Source organism: Hermetia illucens, chromosome 3 (genome assembly GCF_905115235.1).
Source record: "Hermetia illucens chromosome 3, iHerIll2.2.curated.20191125, whole genome shotgun sequence".
Lineage (NCBI taxonomy): Eukaryota > Metazoa > Arthropoda > Insecta > Diptera > Stratiomyidae > Hermetia > Hermetia illucens.
Genome location: NC_051851.1, coordinates 151,487,420 through 151,500,104, shown reverse-complemented (window position 1 = coordinate 151,500,104; position 12,685 = coordinate 151,487,420). Strand labels below are relative to the sequence as shown.

Here is a 12,685-nt window from a genome sequence, read left to right as displayed (position 1 = left end):
TGCTGACGAAGGCTTGAATATTTTGAGTTACAGTGGAATTCACTGTGTTACACTCTCTGTTTACGCTATCGAAAGCTTTCTCGAAATCTATGAAGAGCAGGTGCTCCAAATGATCCGCAGTGTGGTCAATGCAGCAGGATCTGGAGTGCAATACGGCCAGCTCTCTGTCAATCAAGCTTTCGAGATGTTTTTTGATAACCCGTTTTCACGATTCTGAAATCAGCCAGATCTTGTGAAATTCTTTCGGGACGTGGCTAGTGACCTGTGTAGCACCTTAGAAAAGAGCACTTTTAATGACGGCCAAATTACTCATCGATATTCTCAGGTGGGTTACTCAGTATATTTGCCGTCCGATTTGCAAGATGGCTCTCCCACAGTTGGGTCATATAAACGGTGGATGTTGAACTTATGGGGTCGCAGCTCCCCAACCCTGCGAGAAGCGCATACGCAACATGCAAGCGAACGTAAGATGTTGATCCTTTTCGAGGCCGATGTTAGCGCCTCTCTTGTTAGGAACATCCAGAACACAGTTCTTAAATCTACTGCTGATCGTGAAGTTGATGATCTATTTGCAATTGCGATGCTCCTTAACGTCGATGGGAATCGTGTAGTTACAGCTTTGTCCGAAACCAGCTTCCAGGTCAAAAGAACGCGCCTTGCTGTAGCCGTCAGCAGTAACTCGACACCAGATTCACGTCTGCTACCACTTGCACAGCTTTCCAGAGCACAGAAGCACATTGCTGCACGAGGGGAGGAGTACTCTTCTGAATCCCAACATCTTACTTCGCTTGATCCCAGCATATCCAGCTTATGTCGTTGGAATTCCCGCTCAATTTTGGTAGTACGAGCATTTTAAGGACCCTCATTTTAATTGGCGAAGAGCGTGCGTACATTTCAGAAACTAATCATAAGCGGTCTACGATAGCAAAAGGTCGTAGTCATGACGTCAGTCCCTATTAGAGACGTTGTTGACTTTTCCATAGCAATAAAGTTTCAAAGTTTGCAGGTTGCTAGCCCACAAATTTCTATCCCTTCTAGTCTCCTCTTACGACAAGCAGGGAGGATTTTGAGGGGTAGGGTAATTTAGGACTACATCTATGACTGCAAACGCGTAAGATATCAGAAGCTCTTACTCAAGCCATCCGGCTTTCAGCGCTTGTATGTCGATCTGATGGGCTCACATCGTAGGTCCCGCGCCCGAAAAATTAGTGAAATAGTTGTCCTTGATTCCCTTTCGAAGTTTCCATTTCTGGACCCAATTTAATTGCTTTTCAATCTAAGTAGCACGGCTAGGTGGTACGCAAGGTCATGAAAACAAAAGTCGTCGTTAGAGTTGTAATAGTTCAATACGAGTTGGAAGACATAGTCGGCCGTAATCTGGGTTTTGATCACACAAAAGACGTCAGGGCCTGAATCACTAGCTTGGTCTTAAGCTGTCTTTGCTCGAGTAGATCTCGGAAAGCCAGCTGCCCTGTAGTGTCTGTGGCTTCGCAACCTGTGTATTACTTCGTTTGCTTTGTCCTTGGAAAAGCTGACGAGAAGATTCATTTGCTTGTATGCAGCAAATTTAATTTTCCTCCTGGATAGCTTTCTTCAACATTTGCATTACGATTCTTTCAATTTCCAACTTTCCATCCAAACATTCCTTATTATAAAATATTAATTTTCAAAAGATCAGTTTTATTCTTTTCTGACAATGCTAATCAGAGAACCCTCTCTCCTCCTGAAACACTGAAATCCATTTAAATATTTTCAACAATAACTAGTAAAGTTTCGATTATTTCAAAAATGATCATTAACCTTACCTTTTTGTTGTTGTGAGATATCTGGAGGAAAATCTAAATGGATAAATCTTTTTTTGGAAGTTTACCGAATAGAAGGTGGGTAGATGCGACGGGGGTGTTATTGGAAGCTTAATAAATGATTTGTCATGAAACGAGTGGTTCGATTTCAGTAAGAGGCTTCCCCCATTTTAAGGCCAAAGAATGCCAAGGAAGGGTGAAGGTAGCCGAGGCATTCTCTACGTGGTCCAGCGTCGAATTTGATCATTTGGGTTCCTAGCTCTTCACTTCACATGTCCCAAAAATGATCACCTATTTCTGGTTCAAAGACTTAATTTATGAAGTGAAGAATTGTGTAAATACGATAAAATTATCGAGTTCAGATGAACCCAATTTCATTAATTCTAACTTTGTCAATCTCTGGATGTTCAGCGGAATCCAGTTCAATATCCTTTCGTCCTGTTTTCTACTCCGGGGGCAACATCCCAATTACAGCTCACCAAAGCATCGCATATTACATTGCCATGAATCAATCAGAGGAGCGTGTTTACAGCTCCATTGCCAATATCCTGAGTTTGTATCCCCATTTCAGCTCCAGATAAGGTGATGGTATCCGAGTAATATAAGCACAATGGCCCCCATGGCCCATACGTAGTCACCTAACTTGGTATTCAAATTGAGTGTCCAATCATGCAATAGGAACGCATGCAATGTTAGTTCACTTCATGCGAGTGGATAATAATGGACACCTTGAAGCGAGCATCATTTATGATTGAAAATGATCCCAGTGTCCATTTCGCTCGATATCCGAAGGGAATGACCGTTGAATAATCATATTTCCCTCAATTGTAAATCAGATACGGAATCAGGAACGTACGGCTGGGGATAGGCCGGGAATTGTGATGAGGATTGTTTACAAGCTTTATTATTTGCACGATTCGAATTTATTCACGATTTCAACTTCAAAACTCAATACAGGAAATTTCAGTGATTTTCGGCTTTGATTTCTCTCGGTTTGATTGGCAATCAATCATCGCCTTAAGGACCTTTGCTATCACTTCATTGACCCGATGGGAAACGAACGGGTCCAACATTTATATTTGAACTCAGTTTTTTATTGAACGCGAGTTTCATTGATGGTACCCAGTCTCCTCCTGAAAAAGAAATGGTCATGGTTATGCCGAGAAATAAAGCACTCATACCAAAGGGATAAATCCTACCTCCAACTGCCAAAATCTCCTTGACTTTTGCTGAAAGTTTAGCTTGGACAATGGCAGCCTGGGAGACTTCACTTTTCTTCATATGATCCATAATTTCTATAGCCAATTCTGGGCATATGTTCAAGCTAGTCATAATGGCTGAATCGAACCCAAGGGCTACCGCTCCTACGAGGATTGTGTCAGCGCCTAGGAAGATACTCCTTCCTTGCTTCAGACAATCCACACCTTCAGCCAGGTCCCCTGAAGTGTATTTGATTCCGACGAAGTTTGGAATTTCACTTTCGGCAAGGTCGCAGAAAACTGGCATGTAGACTGAAAAGGAAAGATCCTGATTGAGTTGAGAAGCTTAAGGACAATAAAAAAGATAATAAAACTTACTTTGGACACCTGAAAACATGGGGATGTGGTAATATAGCAACGGAGTGTTACTGCAATAACGGCCCACTTGTTTCAGGTAATTGACTAGGTCCTGGGCAGTCCTTGGTTTGAAGTATAGCTCGGGAAGGCAGAGAATGGCATCAACTTTAAGGCTTTCGGCATGTGCAGCGAGTTCATAAACATCACAAAGTGGAGCTCCTCCCACTTGAACCATGAGGGTGAGGTTGTGTTTCTTGGATGCGACGGACCATGCTTCGGCAACTTTCTTTCGTTCGGCTACTGACATGACGGTACCTTCGCCGGTTGTTCCGTTGACTGCAATAGAAAAATAAGAGAGAAATATTGAAAGTTTTATCTTGGTTTTTTTGGTATTTGATATTTGAGTCTAAGTTTAGGTGGAGTTTCGTCCTTAGACCCACGAGTGCTTGTGAAGGTTTATTAGGAAAGTCAGCCAACGGAATTCGATAGTTGGCTTACCTATGGCTAGTTACTTTATCTTACTCCCCAAGAGAAGATGTATATTTTCTAGAGTCGCTGTAGCGATATCCTTGTGGTCATATTAATTCTTGGAAAAAGTGGTCCAGAAAATGCATTTTCTTAAGGAGTGAAAGGATAGGTGATTAGTTTCGAGGGTCGCTACCATTGAATTGCAAGCGAAAATCTGGTGCGGGTCCAATGCTTACTGAGTTGGCGGTGGGAGTGTTGGCGGCGCTACAGCTATTCCCTCCTGAACGACCTTCGCTTAGAGCGAAGGGAGTCAACATGCGACTCTCCTCTTGGGGCTCGCGACGTTGTGAACTGTAGATCCAAGGGCTACAGATTAGTGGCGGCTGAGATGATGGAACCTGCGAGAATGGGGCGTCTGTCCAGTCATGATAAGCACGCTTCAAGTGGTCCGTAGAGAAAGTCCTTCCGACTTAGTTATCATTTATGACAGACGTGCGGGCGTCGAATTGTCTTATCCGTCGATGTGGGATGGTATTCGGCTGCTCCAACAGTTTCTTGATGGCATTGATGCATTGAAATTACCAAACTCTGTTTTGTTGTAGTGGAGTATCTTTGAGAGTCGGCGTAGCACTCATCGCGTGACCCAGCGTAAATATTTTCTAGGGAACTTGGTGGTCCGGCCTGGCGTCGAAGTGAAACCGATAAAAATGGCTTGATCGTGCTGTTGAAGTCCGTGTAATAGGCTGCGTGGTCGTCCAATTCGAGTCGGTGAAACTTGAGGCGAGGGCTGGCGCTAAGGCGCGGTAGGTCTTCATCTTTCGACTGGGCCTCGTTGATACCTCAAGAATTCCCAGTTGACCTTGAGCTTGGTTGCCTATAGGAGCGAAATAAGTTCCTCGAGGTAATGATGATTTTCCTTTTGATTGTTGGAGGGAACCAGCATGTCATCTTGATAGCTGTGGACGAAATCTATTCTTTTGAAGAGGTAGTTTAAAGTTAACTGCAGTGTTTTAACTGCGTTCCTTAGTCCTCTTGGTTGTTTAATAAACGCCCTCGGGTGCGGCCGGAATTTGGCAGAAGGTTGGTTACAGGTTGATGACCAATAATATCAAGCCCCTTTCCTTGAGCAGATCCTCTTTTATATTTAGTGGGTACGCTCCGGCGGGTGATCAAATTTAGTTGTCTGTAATTGAATAGGAAGTCGCAAGCTGTCGAGGCCGTCTAAAAATCGATAGTTCGTTGGTGATGATCTGGTGGGGAATGGGCAGATCAGGAAAGGTTGCTATTTCTTCTGGCAGAACAACAGCCTGGGAGGACTTGCCGATAATTTGTCTATATTTTTCCTTCGAAAGGTCGCAAGGTTTCGATCTAGATGAGACGGTGCTGATGGTATCAACTTGTGGAGCCGGGTCGAGCATGTAGATTGTGGAAAGGCTGATGAGGCTGTCGACGAGGCGACGGTGTTGTAAGTCATAAATGGCTAGTTGAATGTTTGGCGTAGGTCGATGTCCAAAGTAAGACGCTGAGTTGCGAAGGTGGACATCCCATTGGCTGCCTGCAGAACGAGACTTTGTTTATTATGTGGCCTGGTGACGAGTTACTTTGGAATGTTGAAAAGCATGGAGCAAGGTCCCAGGAAACGGGCTGCTGTGCTCTGATCGGACACGTATAGACGGCTCTCCGGGGAAGTGTCGGCCTTGGTCGCCGAGTACAACGCCGGCGGCTTTAGGTTTCCGAGGTGCCTGAATTTTATATGATGCCAATAACTAGTCCTTGGATCCGCGCTAGACTTTACAGAACGGAGGCACTCATGTTTGGCGTTATTGTGAGCAGCGTTTTTGTAATAGCTCGCGTGTCAAACTCGTAGGCTTGCGCGATGGCCACACGAAGAGCAGCGAACTCTACAATGGTTTGATCTGGTAACGAACTTGGTGAGACATAGCCTGTTGATAGTTGTGTGTACACTTGCTGATGTGAGCTCCACCAAAGTCTGATTTTTTATGAGCAACTTCTCTGCTACGGCAGTAAATTGAGCAACTTAATGCGTAGGACATCACTGACGCGGGTGCCAGCCAAAGAACCCATACCACGCTGATTGGGGCATTTGTCCTCGAGCTTGACATTCATAACAGCTTGTGCAGCTGCGCGTGCGGTGATTTCTTGAAGCGGTCGATGATAGCCGCCTTCACGAGTTGTGTACTTGTCTCTCCCCAGGGGCGAGGGTATAACGAGTCAACAGGCAAGCCAACCCCGAATAGAAAAAAGGCTTAACTCTCAAAATGTAGAGCAGGTATTGAGGATGGGTGGAGCAGCCGGCGAAATTTACGTAAACGTAACTCTGGAGAGAGGGTGTGGAACTCAAGGAGGTTGTATGAAGCCTGGATATGTGGCAGCTATCCAGGAGGATGATACGACCGAAGTTATTACCACCTCCAAACGAAGCAAAGAATCATTCTCAGGAGAGTGAAGGTAGACACCTAACTCACCAATTTGGAAGAAACTGACATAAGGACTAGAAAGCCGAAGATCACGATAGGTAAGAAAGATATATGTAGATGAGATCACCATGAAGGAGAAGGTTCGCAATGCCTTGGAGAAGCAATTTGACCTTATCGCTTCCGGTGGAACACAAATCGCCATCATTAGCCTACCAGGAAGAGTAAGAATAGGCTGGATTAAGCATCGGTTTAGAGAGCATGGCAATGAAGCTATGCTTCAGATGTCACCAGGCTTATAATTCAAAGATAGGGATAATGTCTCCTCTCTGCCGATCAAGCCTTCGATATGTCCCTTTATGCGTTGCAGGATTATTTTAGATATTCTCCTTGCGACGGTAGGGAGCACACAGCCCCCCCCCCCCCTAATTGTTGCATTCAAAACAGGTGCCCTTCTTTGGAATTTTAAAGTTCGTCCACTTCCCCATTCTCAGGAAAAGTGGGATTTTCAGGATTTCTCAACGAGTGGGTGTAGCACTTATATTTATAATTGTAAGATGGAACACGAATTCATTGCATTGTGAGCTGGAAACAAGAGAGTAATATGTTTGGAAGAGGACTACAGAGCTACAGAGAATTGAAGTCTTCTTGGATCCATGACAACAATATAAGAGAAAGATGGGAATGATATTTTCGACAGTGGTTATATTAGTTGTCATTAACTTCGCCAATGGTTCTGAAGCAAATAGAGGATATAGAGGTGACATACGTATCAGTTGAAAAGTAGCAGGTATCCATTTGTGCCTCCGCAATAAAGCAGTGCCTGAAGTAGTAGGTATATCTGAACCCTTCAACTCGGATACGTCTTTGCGATAATCTTAATTAGGCCAGAGGAAGAATTACGTGAAGATCGACATAGATGCATTATGCAATCCATCTACAGTAAGAGTAATAAGTTAAATGGTTGAACAAATCAGCAGGCTAGCAAACCCCGAAGAGAAAGGGCTCGACTCCCAAAAAAGTGGGGGAGGTGAGGAGAACCACTGAAGCTCTCAATGAAACTTACTTAGCTGCGGTTCCAGGAGGGAGTGAACCTTTTAGGAGAAAGGTGGGATCACGAAAAATTTCCTTTTTCGAAGGAAGATATGACTGGAGGTTATCATCATTTCTAAACGAGTTGAAGGATCACAGGCTGCTATTCTCGGGAGAGTGGAGCTAGACCCTGAACTTACCAATTTGGCAGATAATGTAGCCGCATTAAACGGTTTCAGAAAGGAGACATTCAGCCAAAATCGGAAGTCATTACAACAGGAATCCGGGGATCATTATAGTCTGCAAGGACATAAATGATATTACCACGAAGGAGGAACATAAATCGCCATCGTGAGCCTACCTAGCAGGGATAGTAAGAATAGGTCGGGTTATGTGTTGGCTTGGGGGACAAGGAATACTTTAGCGATTTTTTAGCTGCTTTGGCTTCGGTCATATTGTGAAGGTGAGCACCAGTTCAAATGATAAGTTCAAGTAATACAGGAGATGCGGAGCGGAAGGCCGTATTGTGCTCTCTAGTAAGCAATTCAACTACTGGTGGAACAACGAGATCGCATGCTTCCGGCGAAGGAGCCTTTACTAGGGGCTTCGAGAAGATACACAGCCAACTGCGTGGCTGCCTAAAAGAGTTCAGGAGAGCGCCCACCAGGCCAACTGAGGACAGTTAGAAGGATATGATTGATGCGAACGATTTGCTTGGGGAAGACTTCACTGGAGGGAAAGCCCCCATATGCCCTGTTATCTGTTTAAAGATTATCCTATCCTTATTCATGTAATTTTCTGCCCAATGTCGTTTTTATGGTTAGAATATTTTGGTAAATATTGCAATTTTCTTACACGAATTGATGATATTTTATTTGTTAGGCAAGTCAGGCCCCCTCGGTTTTTTGCAGCCATGATTTCTTCTAGAATTAAACTCGAAAATGTCTAAGGAATCGTCAGGACTGGATTTTCAAAATTATTCACAGTATTCGCCTTGGTTACTGGACTCAATATTTAGATAAAGTTGCTAAATAATAAATGGAACACTATCTATATCTTGGCATGTCTAGCCATCAAGCAGAAAATTTTCCATTCTAATCTTTTTTGGCAAACGAGCCCCCGTTTCACCGCCAAGTATATTGTTTCTATGCCATTCCGGTGGGAACACTCACCCTGGACGCTTGGCTCTTGTCAAGAATTTAATAAAAGTGCGCGAAACATCCTACACGGTTTAGCAATTCTATCTACTCTACAGATAATTACTGAGCTGTTATCAGTGATATATGCGTTATCATAATTTTAAGTGCACATTATCTGGTCGACAAGATTTTTCAATCTTTTTGTTCAACTGTGCAGCCATAGGAGCGAATTGTTCGGAGCGATACGACAGGAATTAAAACGAAAGTTCTGACTCTTGTGCAGAGCAAGACGTACTAAAGATACTTTCTCTAAACTATAAATAAAAATACTTTGCTTACCCAGTACCCCATCGACATGTCTCTCCTTCAGAAATGCGGCATACTCGTCGATGTTGTCAACATTTAAGCTTCGCACGCTAAAGTAAATATTTTGATCAGCTTTTCCCGTCAAAACACAGCAAAAGATACAATTATCTTTTTCGATAAGACTCACTCGTCATTGTTGAATCCAGTGAAAACGGGGGCCATGAGGCCCTTGAAGTTGAACGATACGTTGGACATTTTTCTAGTGGAATCCGCACTTGGCTAGTTCCAGTTGAGGAGATTTTCCACGCGAGTTTCGAGTTTGATGTCACCCAGTCTTTTTGACTATTCAGAGCAAACTGGTTTCCCTAAGACGGTGATTGTGATGACTTAGTTGGCTCGTTTGGAAGACGTTTTCTTGATTATCATATCATCGTTCGGGAGCAGCTGAGCAGCGCATGCCGACGAAATCATGGTGGCTACTTTGGTTGGTTGGCGTTGCTAATCTAATGCCAGTCGTTTATCTCGAAATGAGAGGGGAGTCCAGTGAATGCACTTAATAAAAGAGATGGAATTAATATTTTTAATCTTTTTTTGCTAATTCACTCATTAAACAATTCGATTGCAGATATTATAGTTACGTATTTTCCGCGGGTATTCTGTTATCTGAATCTGGCGTTTGTTTGGCATTGAACAAGGTTTATGGGTACTGAGAGATAACCTCTATCACTTCTATATATATTCGGTTCATAAATAAGTTTATGGAAATTTTCATTAAGAAAGGAAGGTGGAAATCGGAAGATAGGAGTGTCAGGACTGAAGGGTTTTGGCATTTTCTTAATAAATGTAAGTTTTACACCAGCATTCCTTGTGGCGCATGTTGCCAGAAGTACTATTGCACAATATTTACTGGGGGTCATTATCATTATCATTAACGGCGCAACAACCGGTATCCGGTCTAGGCCCGCTTTAATAAGGAACACCAAACATCCCGGTTTTGCGCCCAGGTCCAGGAGGCAGTGAAAAAGGCCGATTATAAAATGTGGTTCGGAGTCAGGATTACCAAAGTAAAAGTGTTCCGCTCTGCAAAACCGACAACCTAGACCCAATCAACGCCGCCGCTGTTGGAGGAGATGACGATCGACGGTCCGACGGGGGCTGACAAACCCCCCACGCAAGCAGATCATGCTGATGGTAATGCACATAAATCTGCAGCACTCGAAGTGCGCCTCGGCTAATCTGCTCGTCTTCCTCTTAGAGGAAGACATCGACATCGCATTAATACAGGAGCCTTGGGTCGGAAACGACCGAACCATCAAAGGGCTCCAAAGCAAATATTTTAATTTATTCCACAGCACAGGAGATGCTGATCAGGATAGACCTAGAGCATGTATTCTTGCGAGGAAGAGTCTGCACGTTTTCCTGTGCCCGGACTTGAGTTCCAGTGACCTAGTTGTGGTCAAGCTGGAGCAGGTGGGGGCAGAGAACGTGTATATTTCCTCGGCTTCCATGGCTGATGACCGATCAGCTCCGCCAGAAGAACTACAACATCTGACGAACACTATAACAACAAAGAAAGCCAATCTGCTGATAGGCTGCGACGCGAATACAAGGCATACGCTTTGGGGCAGCTCCGAAATCAACGAAAGAAGTGAGTCATTCTTTGATTTTATTATTACTTCGAATCTATCGGTGTATAACAGGGGCAGTACACCAACCTTCCATTTCCCCTGCTCGGAGAACTGTGACGCTTGGGAGGAGGTCCTTGATATCACCCTAATAACCGACAATGGGATTCTTAGGGTGGAGGACTGGAGAGTGTCTGACCAGAGATCCTTCTCTTCAGTTGGATACTCTTCAGTCTAGATCTCGCCGCAGAGGTCTCCAAGACCTTTAGAGACCCCAGGAGGATCGACTGGAGAAAGTTTGGTCAGGTAATTAAGAACAAACTCTCCGGTGCGCAAATTGGTAGGATTGGCACGACAGGCGAACTGGAGTCAAAGGTCGGGGCTCTGGAGAAGGCATTTGATACCGCCTTTAAAGTCTCGTGCCCTAATAAGTACAGCAAAAATACCCTGCCAGCTGACTAGAAAAATCTTCAACGTATGCTACAGGCAAAAATACTAGCAGCCATACAAGGACTGCCTGAAGAAGTACAATTCGGCCATCAGACCGCCAAGAGGCGGTCTTGGATGGACTATTGTCAGAACATCGAAAGCACTAGTGAATCCGCGAGGCTCAGTAAGATTCTGTCCAAGGAACATAAGAACCCATTCTTCCTTAAAAAGTTGGAAGGCTCCTGGATGGAATCTTCTAGCGAAACCTTGGAGCTGCTGGCTCAAATGCATTTTCCCTCCAGCGAGGAGGACTGTGAGTCCGAACCTTGCTTGGAGGGTTTGCGGCAACCCCAGCCGTGCGAGACTATCAAATCGGTTATTACCGAGGATAGGATCGGCTGGGCTATAAATAGCTTCGCCGTATACAAGTCAGCAGGCCCAGATGGCATAATGCCGCGGCCATGAGATGGCGAAGGCTTACAAGCTGTTCCAAGTCAAGGAGAATTTGGCCCGCTTATAACATAGCCCGATCACGAGAGCTGCTGTGCCAGACGCGTGCAAATGCATTCAAGATTACGGGGGTATGCAGGGGGCATTGGCCCATAAGGGACCATGCCGCTAGGCTCGGCATACCTTACAACTCGCATTGCCAAAGCTGCAGAGAAGGAAGGGAAACCCTCATGCACTTTCTCTGCGACTGCCCAGCTCTGGCTAGAGCCAGGCTGCGGACTCTGGATAAACCATTCTTTGGGGACCTCAGAGAGATTTCTAGCTGCAGGGTCGGAAAGCTGCTTTCCTTCGTGAATGCTATGGGCTGGCTCTGAAGATCCGAGCCGGCTCGACTCGGCCTCCCTGCTCCCATAACAACAGTCACGGTGTTAGGAGTTTGTGGCATCAAAACGGCGCACCAAAGCGCCTACCTACTCAACCCATCGCTCCAATATGCCCATTCTGTCGGAAATCAGATTTCCCTCTTATTTTCGGCAGGATGAGCATCGAGGTGTGTGTGGCTTCATCCTATTGACTTGTTGGTAAAATTTCCGTGCCTGATGCGGTTACTGCCTGTATTTTTCGAGTTCACAGACCTGTTGGTTCTCCCAGGGTTCCTTGTTCCGTCTGTCAAGTTGCTTCTCCGCTCGCCGGAGTTTGTGATAAATCTCCGCGCGTGCGCGGAGAATGCAATATTACTCAGTATGCAGCATTCTTCCGTTCCATTGCTAGCTTACAAGTATGTTTGAGGCCGTATTTATGATAACGTTCTGCAGGTGACTGTGAAGATCATTTGTTGATGCTTCATCTCCAGGGTCTCTGTTGACAGCGGTTATTGTGGCATCTATTTCGCGATTATAGGTGTTACGGAGGGCTGTGTTGTGGATGGCTTCAATGTTAAGTCTTACCTGATTGTCAGAAGGGATTGTGGGTGGTGTTCCACCATGCCAACGAGATAGTGGTCCGAGTCTATATTGGCCCTCCTATATGTTTTGACATTCATCAACGCTGAGAGGTGGCGGCATTTGATTAACACGTGGTCAATTTGATTGAAAGTGGTCCCGTCTGGAGAAGCCCAGGTATGTCTGTGGACCGTTTTCCGCGCAAACCAGGTGCTTTCAACAACCATTTCGTATGACACTGCTAATTGGATAATCTGCAGTCCGTTATCATTTGTATTTTGATATAAGCTATGAGAGCCAACGTATCGCCTGAATACGGGCTCCTTCCCTACTTGGCTGTTAAAATCCCCAAGTATGATTTTGATATCATATCTGGGACAGGCTTCGAGGGTTCGTTCTACTGCCTTGTAGAAGGTATCCTTCTCCGACTCTGCAGTCTCCTCTGTAGGGGCGTGAACGTTAATGAAGCTTATATTTCTAAACTTGCCTCACAAACGCAGGG

The 12,685-nt window shown here is 44.9% G+C and overlaps 1 protein-coding gene across 1 annotated transcript; it reads right to left on the bottom strand.

Annotated features, from left to right (window-relative positions):
* Positions 1-2,702: 2,702 nt before the first annotated feature.
* Positions 2,703-9,189, bottom strand: LOC119652887 (N-acetylneuraminate lyase-like). The gene is made up of 5 exons (XM_038057254.1): positions 8,926-9,189; positions 8,772-8,848; positions 3,380-3,694; positions 3,002-3,313; positions 2,703-2,935 (listed from the first exon to the last, which is right to left on the bottom strand). The coding sequence occupies exons 1-5, from the start codon at positions 8,991-8,993 to the stop codon at positions 2,841-2,843; spliced, it is 867 nt and encodes a 288-aa protein (XP_037913182.1). The 5' UTR covers positions 8,994-9,189; the 3' UTR covers positions 2,703-2,840.
* Between the last annotated feature and the right edge of the window lie 3,496 nt (positions 9,190-12,685).

Bases quoted from the DNA above. Each gene is read 5' to 3' on its own strand.
- LOC119652887 (XM_038057254.1), bottom strand. From the start codon at position 8,993: ATGTCCAACGTATCGTTCAACTTCAAGGGCCTCATGGCCCCCGTTTTC. The intron at 3,695-8,771 runs GTAAGCAAAGTA...TTTCTATTGCAG, and splicing joins ACATGTCGATGGGGTACTGG to TCAACGGAACAACCGGCGAA. The intron at 3,314-3,379 runs GTAAGTTTTATT...TTTCCTTTTCAG, and splicing joins CATGTTTTCAGGTGTCCAAA to TCTACATGCCAGTTTTCTGC.